Raw genomic sequence first — 14915 nt, 5'->3', positions numbered from 1 at the left:
AAAACACCCTTGACCCAGGCTCTGTATTTGGTGACCTGCTTGGCAACATCGGCCTCCCACTTTGGTGGCAAGATGTGGGGTCACAGGGTCTGCCTTGCTCACAACTGTGCCCCCACTATTCGGCATGTGGAGGCTTTCCCCATCGTGGAAGGCACAGGGCCCATCTTTGAGCACCTCAGAAGTTAGCTTTGGGGAGGTAAAATACAAACTGCACCAGTTAAACAACCTCGCTCTAATTGAAGTAGGTTTTCTTTGGTAATAAAGTATTTGGGGTCGGGTATGGTGGCTCACACCTGTAATCCCAGCACTTTGGAAGGTCAGGGCAGGAGGATCACTTGAGCCTGGGAGTTGAAGGCTTGCCTGGGCAACATAGTGAGACCCTCTATCTCTACAAATAATAATAACAAATTAGCTGGACATGGCGGTGCATGTTTGTAGTTCTGGCTGCTCAGGAGGCTGGGGCAGGGGGATTGCTTGAGCCCGGGAGGTCGATGCTGCAGTAGCCATGATCGCCACTGCACTCCAGCCTGGACAACAGGATGAGACCATGTCTCAAAAGTGAGAGAGAAATAACTTTCGCTCCCATGTCATTATAGGAGTTTCTTGGGCAAACCTAAAAATATGTATTATTGGCCAGACACGGTGGCTTATGCCTGTAATTCTAGCACTTTGGGAGGCTGAGGCGGGAAGATCACTTAAGTCCAGGAGTTCAAGACCAGCCTGGGCAACATAGTGAGACCCTCGTCTCAACAAAAAGTTTAAAAATTAACCAGGCATGGTAGTGCATGCCTGTTGTCCCAGCTACTCAGGAGGCAGAAGTCAGAGGATCACTTGAGCCTGGGAGGCAGAGGTTGCAGTGAGCCAAGATTGTACCACTACACTCCAGCCTGGACAACAGAGCAAGACCCTCCCTCAGAAATACACACACACACACACACACACACACACACATACACAATGGCTACATAGTTGACACACAGACACACCCCAGCACCTACTAGGTACCAGGGACCTAGTTCATCTTATCCTATTCTTTAGTCCCTGTAGAGGGTGCGTGTGTGTGTGTGTGTGTGTGTGTGTGAGAGAGAGAGAGAGAGAGAGAGAAATAATTGCTCTTCCATTTTATAAAAGAAACTGGCACCCATTGGTGGGGTGGGCATTGATCTTTCCTGGGGTGGGGCAGAGCTACCCACTCCAACCGTTCACACACCCCCATCCTCCTACATAATCTTTCTCAGGGTAGTTCTTTCTGCTGTTGAAAAACAGTGAGTGGATAGATTTGGGGCTGGCGAGGGATGTGCCCAGAGCTTGATGCTGCCATTTGTATGGGCACAGACCTTCCCAAGGGGCAGAAAGCCAACCTTGACCCTCAGAAATTGGACCTTTGCGTTCCCCTGCTGGCATCAGACATGGGCATTCACCTTCTTGGAAAGAAAGCCATTTTGCTGTCTGGCCACGCTGGGTACGTCTCTGCTATTCATCAGTATGTTGTTGAGCTACTTTTGTTTGTTTCGTGGTGGGGAAGTGTCCCGTGGCCCACGAAGGAGGCATGGAAATCTCCCGAGGGTCTCTGTGACATCTGCTAAAGTCGCCACACATTTTGTTTCAAGCTCTTGCTAATCAGTCAAGATGAGAGTCTTACTCAAAAGAAGAATACTCTAGGTTTTCATATGGGCTGCGTCTAACAGAGACGCAGGACCGTTCTGGTGGCGATCCAGGGCTGTCAGCTTCTGCTGCTGGACTCAGAAGCAAGGCTCGGGAACCGAGGAGCCCAGCGTCGCCGCCACCACCGAGGAAAGCCTTGGTGTTCAGAAATTTCAGAGCTGGTCATACAAGAGGGTCTCATGTTTGTGATCTGAGCCTGTATGACCAAAATACAGGAGGCCAGGTTTGGGCGTGGTGGCTCACACTGTAATCCCAGCACTTTGGGAGTCTGAGGCAGGCAGATCACTTGAGGTCAGGAGTTCGAGACCAGCCTGGCCCACACGGCAAAACCCCAACTCTACTAAAAATACAAAAATTAGCTGGGCATGGTGGTGCACACCTGTAATCCCAGCTACTTAGGACGCTGAGGCAGGAGAAGGGCTTGAACCCAGGTGACAGAGGTTGCAGTGAACTGAGATCGTGCTAGCCTGGGCAATAGAGTGAGGCTCCATCTCAAAACGAACAAACAGGAGGCCAAGTGAACATGCTATTCCCTTTTGATGCTGAGAAACTCATTTCTTCTAAATGGACTCCAGACATAAACCCGGAGGGGGTGTGATCTCTTCAGAGCACAGGGTCAGCCCAGGAGCAGATCGGGTGCCCACGTCACAATCTGTCCCTCTAAAGCCAGCTAGGAAGCATCCAGACTGGTGCTGGCTTCTGAAGCCATCAGTGCCAGTGGCTGGCAAGGCCCACAGGCTAGGCAGAGTCTTTCTGAGCCTCCAGGCCTCCTGCCAGCCCCAGGATGCCCACAGTGGGTACCTCAGAGCCTGCCGTGCCTCCTTGTATCTTGCGCCACTCCCTGCCCCCGCCAGGCCCAACCCCTCCCTTGGGCTCTCTTTTTCTCCTCCCGGGCTCCTTTGCTGTTTATTATTTGTGGTGGGGTTTTTTTTTGTTGTTACTGTTGTTTGTTTTTTGTGGTTTGTTTTGAGACAGAGTCTTGCACTGTCACCCAGGCTGGAGTGCATTGGCGTGATCTCAGTTCACTGCAACCTCCACCTTCTGGGTTCAGGCAGTTCTTCTGCCTCAGCCTCCCGAGCAACTGGCATTACAGGCATGTGCCACCACGCCTGGCTAATTTTTGTATTTTCAGTAGAGACGGGGTTTCGCCACATCAGCCAGGCAGGTCTCGAACTCCTGACCTCAAGCGATCCGCCCACCTCAGCCTCCCAAAGTGTCAGGATTACAGACGTGAGCCACCTCGCCCGGCTCCCCTGCTGATTCACACTTACAAGTGCCAGGCCACGACCACCCTCCCCTCTCCCCTAACCTCCTCCCTCCTTCCTCCCACCCTTCCGTACGTGTCTGTCTGTATAGTCATTGGAATTTCCTGGCTTGGCTTGGGCTCAAAGCCGACACCATGGACAGAATGAAAAGTGGTGCATCAGACCAGCCGCCAGTTAAATAATGTTTGGGTTCTTGTCAGAATGTCACGGAGTACCCTGTCATTTTGTTTCAGCAACTTGTCCTTCCGAACGCACAGTTCGCCTTATGGCATGCCAGCAGTAAAAATGTCACTTACAATAATTACTTTTTGGTGAAAATGCTTGCTGACTTCCCACCTTCAAGCTGTTTTTTACACAGTGGGAAGATAATAAGAAATGACTTTATCCTGACTGCTCAAATGAACACTAAATGGAATTTGGGTTATTATTACTGCAGATAGAATCCCGAATATGGAAATTTCAACAGTGGGTCGGATGAACCGCCGAGAGATATGTCTCTGAGAATTACGGCGGGTGCGCGTTTTCAATTGCTCCCATTGAAAAGTTAAGGCAGCTGCTGTTTCCCTGCTGTTTTTGGAATATAATATTTTTCATAATCCTTTTATAGTTCCTGGATGTGTTGTGTATCTCAGAGGGCCTTGAGTCACCGTCTCTGCTTTCTGTAGCTTGCTAACCAAGCTCCTCTTATGCCATATCCAGTGTCTTGTAAAAAAGCAAAAATTAATTTACATAGATCACTTTTTAAATATAACACCTTACTATTGCTGTCAAAGACTGGATGGATGGGACCGTGCAGTGAGGCTTTTAAAATATGCAAATTACCCATTTTCAGTTGTCCCAGTCCTGCAGGCTTGTAGAGACCTTGGAAGCGAGATTTTTGTCTGATTTCTCTCTTATCCCCAAGACACAGAGTAGGTGCTTTAAAAATATGTGAGTAGGCCAGATGCGGTGGCTCATGCCTGTAATCCCAGCACTTTGGGAGGCTGAGGGGGGTGGTTTGCTGGAGCCCAGGAGTTCAAGACCAGTCTGGGCAACATAGCAAGACCGCATCTCTCTCCATAAAATACAGAAATTAGCCAGCGTGGTAGCACACGCCTGTGGTCCCAGCTACTTGCAGTCACACATTAGCAAGGAGGCTAAGGTGGGAGGATCTCTGAAGCCCAGAAGGTCAAGGCTGCAGTGAGCCATGATCATACCACCGCACTCCAGCTGGGGCAACAGAGCAAGACCCTGTCAAAAAAAAAATAAAGCGAGAGTGAAATAACGCAGGAATGATGGTAGGCTGCGATTCACATGGGAATTGGCAGACAGCAGGATCAGTAGAAACATCGAGGTTTTCAACTCCTGATCTGGTTCCGATCCTTGCACCATCTGTGTGACTTTAACGAAGTCAGATTGCCTGTCTGAGCCTAGGTTTTCTCCTCTGGGATATAGGGTGTAAATTTCCACCCCAGGGCCATTAGGACAATTGAATGAAGCCACATGTAAACGCCCTCAGCTCACTGCTCCATTCACGCCTGGTATGAAATGTGTTTTGGTTCCCTTCCACAATCCCATGAGTAGATGAGCTTTTTGTGACTCATCGTTAAGTCTTGGAGATGCACACATGTCGACGTGGGTTGTAGAAAAGCTGTGCCTGGGAACGCGGGCAGCAGAGTCACTCCGTCACCAACACACACTTGGGTGCTGGATGCAGGCACCGCCAGGTGTCCAGGGGCTGTTTAGAATATAGCCCATCCCCCTAGCTCCTGGCTGTGTGTCTTGGGACACCATTTTTCTTTTTTTTGAGACAGTCTCACTCTGTTGCCCAGGCTGGAGTACAGTGGCACAAACTCAGCTCACTGCAACCTCCACCTCCCAGGTTCAAGCGATTCTTCTGCCTCAGCCTCTGGAGTAGCTGGGACTACAGGCACGCGCCACCACGCTTGGCTAATTTTTGTATTTTTAGTAGAGATGGGTTTTCGCCATGTTGACCAGGCTGGTCTCAAACTCCTGACCTCAGGTGATCCGCCCGCCTCAGCCTCCCAAAGTGCTGGGATTACAGGCGTGAGCCACTGCGCCCGGCCAGAACACTGTATTTTACCTTTGTAAAATGTGGCAAGTGGCTGGGCACAGTGGCTCACGCCTGTAATCCCAGCACTTTGGGAGGCCAGGGTGAGAAGATCACTTGAGGCCAGGAGTTCAAGGACCAGCCTGGGCAACATAGCAAGATGCTGTCTCTTTTTTAAAGTTTAAAAAAATGTTGAATGTCTTTAAAAAGATAAACGCATCGTACGGGATGTGGCCTTCTGAGTCTGTCACCCACGTGTCTTGTCATGTGCCAGGCATTGTGGGAGAAATAGCACTTGGTCATGAGATTTGTGTTGGCTGTAGGTCTTTATAGAAACAAACACATTTGACCGGGCGCAGTGGCTCACCCTGTCGGGGTGGCCAGGGTGAGGGGACCCTCTGTGCACTGTCCAAAATACGGTCAATAGAAAAGAAACATTACTTCTTCTTTTCCAAAAATTAGCACATGGAGCCCTGTGATTAAAGCAATATTCTCTGAAAGAGCAAGCTTTGTTCCACTCCATGCAGTTAAAAATAATAATTAAAAAAAGAAAGGGTTGGGTGCGGTGGCTCATGCCTGTAATCACAGCACATTGGGAGGCCAAGGAAGTTGGATCACCTGAGGTCAGGAGTTCAAGACCGGCCTGGCCAACATGGTGAAACCCCAACTCTACTAAAAATACAAAAACTAGCCAGGCGTGGTGGTAGGTGCCCGTAATCCCAGCTACTCGGGAGGCTGAGGCAGGAGAATTACTTGAACTCAGGATGCAGAGGTTGCAGTAAGCCAAGATCGTGCCACTGCACTCCAGCCTGGGTGACAGAGCAAGACTCCATCTCAAAAAAAAAAAAAAAAAAGAATGATTTTCTTCCCAATGTGATGTTCTGAGCCTCCCCAGTAGCTGGAATTACAGGCGCCTACCACCACGCCTGGCTAGTTTTTGTATTTTTAGTAGAATTGGGGTTTCACTATGTTGGCCAGCCTGGTCTCAAACTCCTGGCCTCCAAGTGATCTGACCACCTCGGCCTCCAAAAGGTCTTCTGCATTTTAGATTCAGACTCAGAGTAGAGAAACAGAAACAGGCCACCTCCAGCAACCAGCTGCCACATGACGCTTTCACACACCTGGACCTTTCAGGGCTCGGAAAGGGCTTTGATCTCAGGGGTCCTGCCTTTGTCTGTAGTTGCATCCCAGAGCACAGAGAAATACCTGTAACACGAGTGAGCGCCCCTGTTTAGTTCTCCTGGGGGTCCATGATGGCAGAAATCCATGCCACCGGCTCACAGGGAATCCCTGGAAGAAAGAACAGCACAGCCTGTGAGTTTCACGGCGAGCTCTGCCTCCACCAGCGCCCAGAAGAAAACGAGGAAGTGCCACACGCGGTTTATTAGCCAGGCGGCCGTGGTGCTGACCTTGCTGTGGGTTAAAGGACACAAAACCTGAAAAGAAATCTGTTTATCATTTGGGGAATTCATGCCATCCTTGACAGTATCCGGTGAGCAAGACGGATGATCTGCCAGGCCGGTCCTTCGCATGGCTGAATCACGCCACCCTTACAGTACAATTCCTCTGCCGGCTTCAGACACAAAAATAACATTTGCGGGGTTTTATATCCAGTTCTCTGGTGACTCGGGGGGGTTAGCAGAGAGAAGAAATCTGATTTGTAAGATTCACATTGCCCTAAAGATTTATACGGACCATTTCTGCCTCTTCCGCCTGTCTCCTCTACATCTTTCAAAAGCCAGTTTGGCGTGTGTTTTTCTGTTTCTAACCTGATTTCCCAGGTCAAGGACACAGCTTTATGCGATGGTGGAAGTTTATGAGGGTTCAGGATGATACACAGGTTGATCGCTTAAGTTGCAGTTGTTTTATTTGGGGTTTTGCTCTTTCTAGATATGAATACAAAATACTCCTTGTATTTGGAATGTATTTACAGCAGGTTTAGCATATCCTGGATATAGTATGTCCAGAAAAGGACTCATGAGTTAAATGGTAAATTAACATTAAGTTGCTACTATGTGCTGCATTTTCTTTTCAGCCAGGTAACAAGTATTTCGGGGTATCTACTCTGGTGCTGATAGTGACGGAGTGACCTTCTAGGGCCCAAGGGAGAAGGAGCAAGCGTAAGATCCTCTTGGCCAGGCAGAGTGGCTCATGCCTGTAATCCCAGCACTTTGGGAGGCCAAGAAGGGAGGATCACTTGAGGCCGGGAGTTCAGCCTGGGCAACATAGCAAGACCTCATCTCTACAAAATAAAAAACTAGACAGGTGTAGTGGTGCATGCCTTGTAGTCCCAGCTACTTGGGAGGCTGCAGTGGGAGGATTGCTTGAGCACAGGATTTCGAATCAGCCAGGGCAACATAGCAAGACCCCATCTCTACAAAACAGTTTTTTTAAAGACCCTGGGAGCAGACAGCATGGCCTGAGCCCTCTTACCTGGCACTGTGGGGACTTACCCTGTGTCTACCTCAGTGGGCATGTGGGGAGGGATCGTGCCAAGACACTGAGCTGGACCAGAGGAGATTCTGGCTTGCAGGCAGGACCTCAGCACGAAGCCACTTTTCCTCCTGGACAGTTTCTATCTGCAGAAATTAGGAAATGGCCGACATCTTTATCCCAGACATCCCAGAACTGGAATTCAGCCTCTTTCATCAGGTTTTATGGGCTGCTATCAGATTATAGGCCAGAGGGACCACTCATCAGCACAGCCCAGCTGGTATTTCCCACTGGGCACTCACTGCAACGCCAGCAAGGCAGAGCAGAATGTAGAGTCTGGCTTATCCACAGCAGCCCAGTCACTTCCGGCATCAGTTACGGCATGCCTTATACCAGCAAAGAACCTGGTTTTCAGAGCAAGTCCTGAGGTTTGATGCAGAACTCTAAAATGTCTAAGAGCTGGGGCATCAGAGGGGTTGTTCCTCCTCTCCTCGCCTCTAGAGTTGGGTGCTATGGAGTTCTCTGGTCTTGACAACAAAAACCAGCTGGGCATGGTGGCATGCACCTTTGGTCCCAGCTCCTCAGGAGGCCAAGGCGGGAAGATTGCTTGAGCCCAGGAGGTCGAGGCTGCAGTGAGCTGTGATTGCACCACTGCACTCCAGCCTGGCCCACAGAGCAAGACCCCCTCTCCAAAAAAATAGAAATAAACCACCCTAGGTCCTGAGCCCCACAGTGCTGGGAGACCAAAAGCTATGGCCATGTGTTTCCTCATATTTTTTTTTCTTTTTCGAGATGGAGTGTCACTCTGTATCACCCAGGCTGGAGTGTGGTGGCGCAATCTCGGCTCCCTGCCTCCTCCATCTCCCGGGTTCAAGTGATTCTCCTGCCTAAGCCTCCTTAGTAGTTGGGACTACAGGCACCAGCCACCATGCCTGGCTAATTTTTGTATTTTTAATAGAAATGGGGTTTCACCATGTTGGCCAGGCTGGTCTCAAACTCCTGACCTCAGGTAATCCACCTGCCTCAGCCTCCCAAAGATGACAGGTGTGAGCCACTGCACACAGCCATGTTTCCTCTTAAGGGTCTTCATAACTGTGGTGACTACACATTATTTAAAACAATCTGTCTATGCTATTTGTTCTGGAAAATATGGACAGAATAACTACACAAGTTATGACCTCGCCAGAGTGCTTCTGAATTACCAAATGATTGGGGTTTCATTAGAAGAAACCATGATAGTGATAACATGATTAATCGTTTTTTAGCAGAATACCCTCATGCTAAGCCTTCCAAAGCCTCTCTTTTAAACCCTTAGTTTTTCTTCCAGTGATGCTATTTTTGTTTTTTCATACAGAAGATTAGAGGTGACTCTCAGTCAAAAAAATATGAAACCATTCACGAAGACCAACAGAAAACCCTGGCGTCTGCTTCGCCTACAGAGCGTTTAATTAGTATTTCCTAGATAAGGGACGTGGATGTTCGCGGTGAAAGACAGCTATTTTCAGGCGCGGTTTCTCCTGTGCTTTAATTACAGAAAGCACTCCAAAGACCTCCGCCAGCTGCAGCCCTGCCCCTGAGTCCCCGATGAGCTCCAGCGAGTCGGTGAAGAGCCTGACCGAGCTGGTCCAGCAGCCCTGTCCCCCTATAGAGGCGAACAAGGATGGCAAGCCCCCGGAGCCCAGTGACCCGCCAGCATCCGACTCCCAGCCCGCAACCCCGCTGCCTCTCTCCGGACACTCGGCCCTCAGCATCCAAGAACTGGTAGCCATGTCCCCGGAGCTGGACACCTACGGCATCACCAAGCGGGTGAAGGAGGTGCTGACGGACAACAACCTCGGTAGGTTCTCCTCTCGGCTGCCGAGTCAGGAGGGGGCAGGGAGTTCGCAGAGCCGGTGAAGGGTGGGGCGGGCCCCAGGCTGAGCCAGCCACAGAGTCTCAATTCGTGTAGGCGCCCGGTAAGAACATGAAACACCCTATAGTTGTGAACAGTAAGGAGCGTGAGTTCTGCAGGTCAGTCCCCACCTCCTCCCCACCCTGCACCCCCACGGGGACCTTAGAAGATGAGCACGGGGTCAGAGTGGACTCAGAAAGATCCACTCAGACTGTCTCTTTCTTTTTTCTTTTTCTTTTTTTTTGAGACAGTGTCTCACTTTGTCGCTAGGCTGGAGTGCAGTGTCACAATCTTGGCTCACTATGGTCTCCGCCTCCCGGGTTCAGGCGATTCTCCTGCTTCAGCCTCCCAAGTAGCTGGGATTACAGGCATGTGCCACCACACCCAGATAATTTTTGTATTTTTAGTAGAGGTGGAGTTTCACCATGCTGCCAGGGCTGTTCTCCAACTGGGCTCAGGTGATCCACCCACCTTGGCCTCCCAAAGTGCTGGGATTATAGGCGTGAGCCACCACGCTGGCCAAGCCTGGCTCGTCACTTTAAACCACCATGCTCCCACAGTGTGGTGTTGACCAGACAGAGTTCCCTGATTTAGGCACATGGAGGTTGGAAACACACCTTTCTATCCGTCTTTTATTTATTTATTTATTTATTTTTGAGACAGTCTCGCTCTGTTGCCACACTGGAGTGCAGTGGTATGATCTTGGCTCACAGCAACCTCCACCTCCCAGGGTTCAAGCGATTCTCCTGCCTCAGCCTCCCGAGTAGCTGGGACTACAGGCACCTGCCACCACGTCTGGCTAATTTTTTTGTATTTTTAGTAGAGACGGGGTTTCACCATGTTAGCCAGGATGGTCTCAATCTCCTGACCTCGTGATCTGCCCGCCTCGGTCTCCCAAAGTGCTGGGATTACATGCGTGAGCCACCGCGTGGGGCCTAGCCTTCTTATTTTTCAAGGGTGGAAGTCAGTTAAAGGGTCAGTGTTCTGTGCAGTACATGCAAGCACAACCCTACCGAGTTGGCTACTCATGGAAAGGCCTTGTGTGTCTTTTGCTTCTCCCATGGGATAAGAAGAAAAGGAAGGCAGAGCACCATGGCTCACCTGAAGATGACAGGTGGCCTGTAACCCCAGCACTTTAGGAGGCCAAGGCAGGCGGATCACCTGAGGCCAGGAGTTTTAGCTCAATCTAGGCAACAGTGAGACCCTGTCTCTATAAAAAATAAATTTAAAAAAAAAAAAGCGCTGAGTGTGGTGGCTCACATCTATAATTCCAGCCCTTTGGGAGGCCAAGGTGGGTGGATCACCTGAAGCCAGGAGTTCAAGACCAGTGTGGCCAACATGGTGAAACCCCATGTCTACCAAAAATGCAAAAATTGGCCAGGTATGGTGGGGGTCACCTGTAATCCCAGCTCCTTAGGAGGCTGAGGCAGGAGAATGGCTTGAACCCAGGAGGTGGAGGTTATAGTGAGCTGAGATCATGCCATTGCACTCCAGCCTGGGGGACAAGATCGAGACTTCATCTCAAAAAAAAAAAAAAAATCCGAGCATGGCGGCTGCTTGGGAGGCTGAGTTGGGAGGATCACTGGAGCCCAGGAGGTTAAGGCAGCATTGACCCATGATGGTACCACTGTACTCCAGCCTGGGCAACAGAGCAAGACACTGTCTCAAAAAAATAATTAAAAAAAAAAAAAAAGGGCGGGGGAGTATCTGAGTTCCACTAAAGTTTGCTCAATGATCTAACAGCCTAGGGGTCATGCCAGCTTGTCCGCTGGAAGCCTCCCACCCTTCATCTGTACAGTGCGGTAACCAAACAGACCAGGAGACAGTGTCGTCCTATCAGTGAGACCTTGTATAATGAAGTCAGTTCATAAAAATAGACTGTAGCTGTTGATTTAAAAAATGGCTCTAGCCGGGCGTGGTGGCTCAAGCCTGTAATCCCAGCACTTTGGGAGGCCGAGGTGGGTGGATCACGAAGTCAAGAGATCGAGACCATCCTGGTCAACATGGTGAAACCCCGTCTCTACTAAAAATACAAAAAATCAGCTGGGCCTGGTGGCGCGTGCCTGTAATCCCAGCTACTCAGGAGGCTGAGGCAGGAGAATTGCTTGAACCCAGGAGGCAGAGGTTGCAGTGAGCCAAGATTGTGCCATTGCACTCCAGCCTGGGGGACAAGATCGAGACTTCATCTCAAAAAAAAAAAAAAAAAAAAATGGCTCTAAGTCCCATGTGTTCATCAATTATTGCAATGTGCAGGGATTCCTAGACTTAAGTCACTTCTCACTTCATAGCTTGTCACATGTCCAAGGAAGCAGGCCCGATGCATCGCTGCCGCCTACCCCCATACAGGAAGTGGCATTTCGCGTAAATGCTGAAAATCAAATAGGGTCTAACTCTGTGGCCCAGGCTGGATGGAGTGCAGTGGCACGCTTATAGCTCCCTGCCGCCTTGAACTCCTGGGCTCAAGCAGCCCTCACACCTCAGCCTACCGAGTAGCTGGGACTACAGGCACACGCCCCCAAGTCTGGCTAATTTTTTTTTTTTTTTAAATAGAGATGGGGTTTCCCATATTGCCCAGGCTGGTCTCAAACTCCTAGGCTCAAGTGATCTGCCCACCTCAGCCTCCCAAAGTGCTGGGATTACAGGGGAGAGTCTCGTTTTCAACACTGATGTGTTTAGTGGCAAGATCGCAGTTACAAGGTTGCGAACATTGAGATCTGATGCTTGGCGTTATCATCCATGCCGCCATCATTATGGAGTTTTCGTTGATGTTGGTTTTACTGGGTGAGGGTTTGTAGCTTTCTTCAGGTTCTCAAAGGGGTCTGTAGCCCAAAAGCAATCAAAATTAAAAGTCATGGCTGGGACTAAGAGTGATAGTCCTAAGCGTAATGCAGATAATCATCCAGGAATAATCATCTGGTTTTTTTTCTTCCCCATTCAACTGGGAGGCTGAAGCAAAAAGTAACTAGCGATTCATATTTATTGCTTTCCTGAAGATAGCAAGCTCCTTGGAATGAAAATAGATTCGTTCGCCATGTTAGCATTAAACAAAATTTACTTATAACAACTGCAAAAAAAAAATCATAAGGACTTGGGACATTTATAGGTGAAAGAGTTTGAAACGCAGAGAAACCACAGATTTACAAAATCAGTAAATTTATCTTTGAGTTTAAAATGACCAAGCCAGGCATGATGGTGCGTACCTGTAATCCCAGCTACTCAGGATGCTGAGGTGGAACAATTGCTTGAGGCCAGGAGTTCAAGTCCAACCTGGCCAATACAGCGAGACCCTTTCTTTAGGGAAAAAAAAAAAAAACACTAATAAGAAATTAATTTCTCAACTTCAGAGTTTTCCAGGCAGTAATCTTTTACTTGGAGACCCCTTCTTAGGAGCTGGTGTGAGGTGTTTCTGTTTCAAAGGATGTGAGCCGCAGAGACAACTAGCCAGCCCTCTGCCGTCTCCCTGCCCCGGACTGGGAGAGGTGCTCTGATCTGTACGCTTTATGGGGTTAAACGCCGGCCCCTCTGATCCCAATCTCCACTTCCACCTAATAAGTCCTGTTCATTCAAGTACTCCCATCAGGCCATCCAGGTTCTCATTGATCCCGATTTGTACCTTTACAAGTGGTGGCCCTCTAAACCGGCAGCGGAATGGCCCTCAGAGAAGTGAGCGTTTCTTTCTGAGCCTCCGACAAGCATTGCCAATTCAATGCGGCTGTGCTCTCCATCGTGAAATGCCCTCTGATCAGCCTGTGAAGTGGGCTACCTACCCCTGCCTGGGAGAAGAAAAGGTATTTGGGAAGGGGTTTTGATCCTCTTCCAGCTACTTTATTTAGCAAAGGCAGCCTATGCTGCAAAAGCCAACCTTGGAATTGGAATCGGGCTGCCTCTCAGCAAAGCAGAGCTGGGCAGCTCTCTCTCCTTCGTCCTGCTGTGATTGTGGGTTGTGTGCCCCATTTTCTCAGCGAGACCTGATAACCTTGCTAATTGTGGAAGGAGACACAGGCTGCCCTCTGATTTGAGATTGTCCGAGAGAGGTCTCCTGCTTGCTGTGTGACATCCTGAGCTCTGGCTGAGGGATTTCACTGCCTCTTGAGAAATGCCACAGGTGGTAGCGTGACCTCAGCACATACAAAGCCTGAAGGCTTTTTCTTTCTTTCTTTCTTTCTTTCTTTCTTTCTTTCTTTCTTTCTTTCTTTTTGAGACACAGTCTCTCTCTCTTGCCCAGGCTGGAGTGCAGTAGTGTGATCATAGCTCACTGCAGCCTCAACTTCCTGGGCTCGAGCAGTCCTCCCATCTCAGCCTCCCAAGTAGCTGGAACTATAGGTGTGTATCACCATGCCTGGCTAATTTTTGTGTGTGTGTATTTTTGTAGAGACTGAGTCTTGCTGTGTTGCCCAGGCTGGTCTCAAATCCCTGAACTCAGGTAATCCTCCTGCCTCAGCCCCCTAGAGGCCCTTCTGGCCCCCGCACCCAGCTGAAGGCTTAAGAGAAACATCATTGGTTGGACGTGGTGGCTCACGCCTGTAATCCCAGCACTTTGGGAGGCCAAGGCAGGTGGATCACCTGAGGTCAGGAGTTTGAGACCAGCCTGGCCAACATGGCAAAACCCTGTCTCTACTAAAAATACAAAAATTAGCCAGGCGTGGTGGCACGTGCCTGTAGTCCCAGCTACTCAGGAGGCTGAAGCAGAAGAATCGCTTGAACCTGGGAGGCGGAGGTTACAGTGAGCCGAGATCGCACCACTGCACTCCAGCCTGGGTGACAGAGTAACTCTGTCTCAAAAAAGAAAAAGAGAGAAACATCATCAGTTATGTGTACGAAGAATTCAAGGGCAATGCCAGCGCCCTCGCCAACGGAGTGTATTAAAAGTCTGGTTGAAGATATATTTCTACCACACACTTGCTGTAAGCTAGGACATCGCCAGCCCAACCCTGGGCCTTTAAAGTCCTGTGTCTGATTTTAACTGTGACACATACTTGTCCCCTCGGATCCCTGGCTCTCGGTAATGATACCTGTCTCGCTTCTGTTTTCTCTGTAGGCCAGCGCTTGTTTGGGGAAACCATCTTAGGGCTCACCCAAGGCTCCGTCTCTGACCTCCTTGCCCGCCCAAAACCCTGGCATAAGCTCAGTCTGAAAGGACGGGAGCCCTTCGTCCGGATGCAGCTGTGGCTGAACGACCCCAACAATGTGGAGAAGCTGATGGACATGAAACGGATGGAGAAGAAAGGTGAGTCGCCCAGCTCCGCCCTGGCCGGCTGCGTCCTCATTCACAAACAGGCTGTTTCTCTCCAATCCTTCACACACAGCTGATGGAGGGACTGACCCATGACCAGGGCACCGGAGGACAGGGCAAAAAAAATATGTTTTGATGGTCATCAGCTAATGAGTATCTAAGAGGGCTGGAAATATTTGTAACTTTCTGTCTCCAGCAGCCTGAATCTAAAGACTTTTTTCGCACCGGGAGCACTTTTAACCAAGGAGATCGGAACAGCGCTGGGGGTGCTGCGTTTGGTTTTTCTGCTGTGTGGGTGGCTGACCCAGCTATTACAGCGTTTACTGCGCATGTACCGTGTGGCTGGAGGCTTTCCTTTGTTACCAGAGAGAGAATTAA

General features: G+C 49.7%; 1 protein-coding gene across 1 annotated transcript in view; it reads left to right on the top strand.

The window, feature by feature from the left end:
• CUX1 (cut like homeobox 1) overlaps window positions 1–14915 on the top strand; it is a 437632-nt gene that overhangs the window by 408371 nt on the left and 14346 nt on the right. The window contains exons 21-22 of the mRNA XM_037740392.1: window positions 8948–9250; window positions 14343–14531. Coding sequence (XP_037596320.1) covers window positions 8948–9250; window positions 14343–14531 — 492 coding nt within the window. The remainder of the gene's footprint in view (window positions 1–8947; window positions 9251–14342; window positions 14532–14915) is intronic.

Source organism: Cebus imitator, unplaced genomic scaffold (assembly GCF_001604975.1).
Source record: "Cebus imitator isolate Cc_AM_T3 unplaced genomic scaffold, Cebus_imitator-1.0 Scaffold82, whole genome shotgun sequence".
Taxonomy (NCBI): domain Eukaryota; kingdom Metazoa; phylum Chordata; class Mammalia; order Primates; family Cebidae; genus Cebus; species Cebus imitator.
Note: the sequence above shows the minus strand (reverse complement) of the source record. Positions and strands in the feature narration are given on the sequence as shown.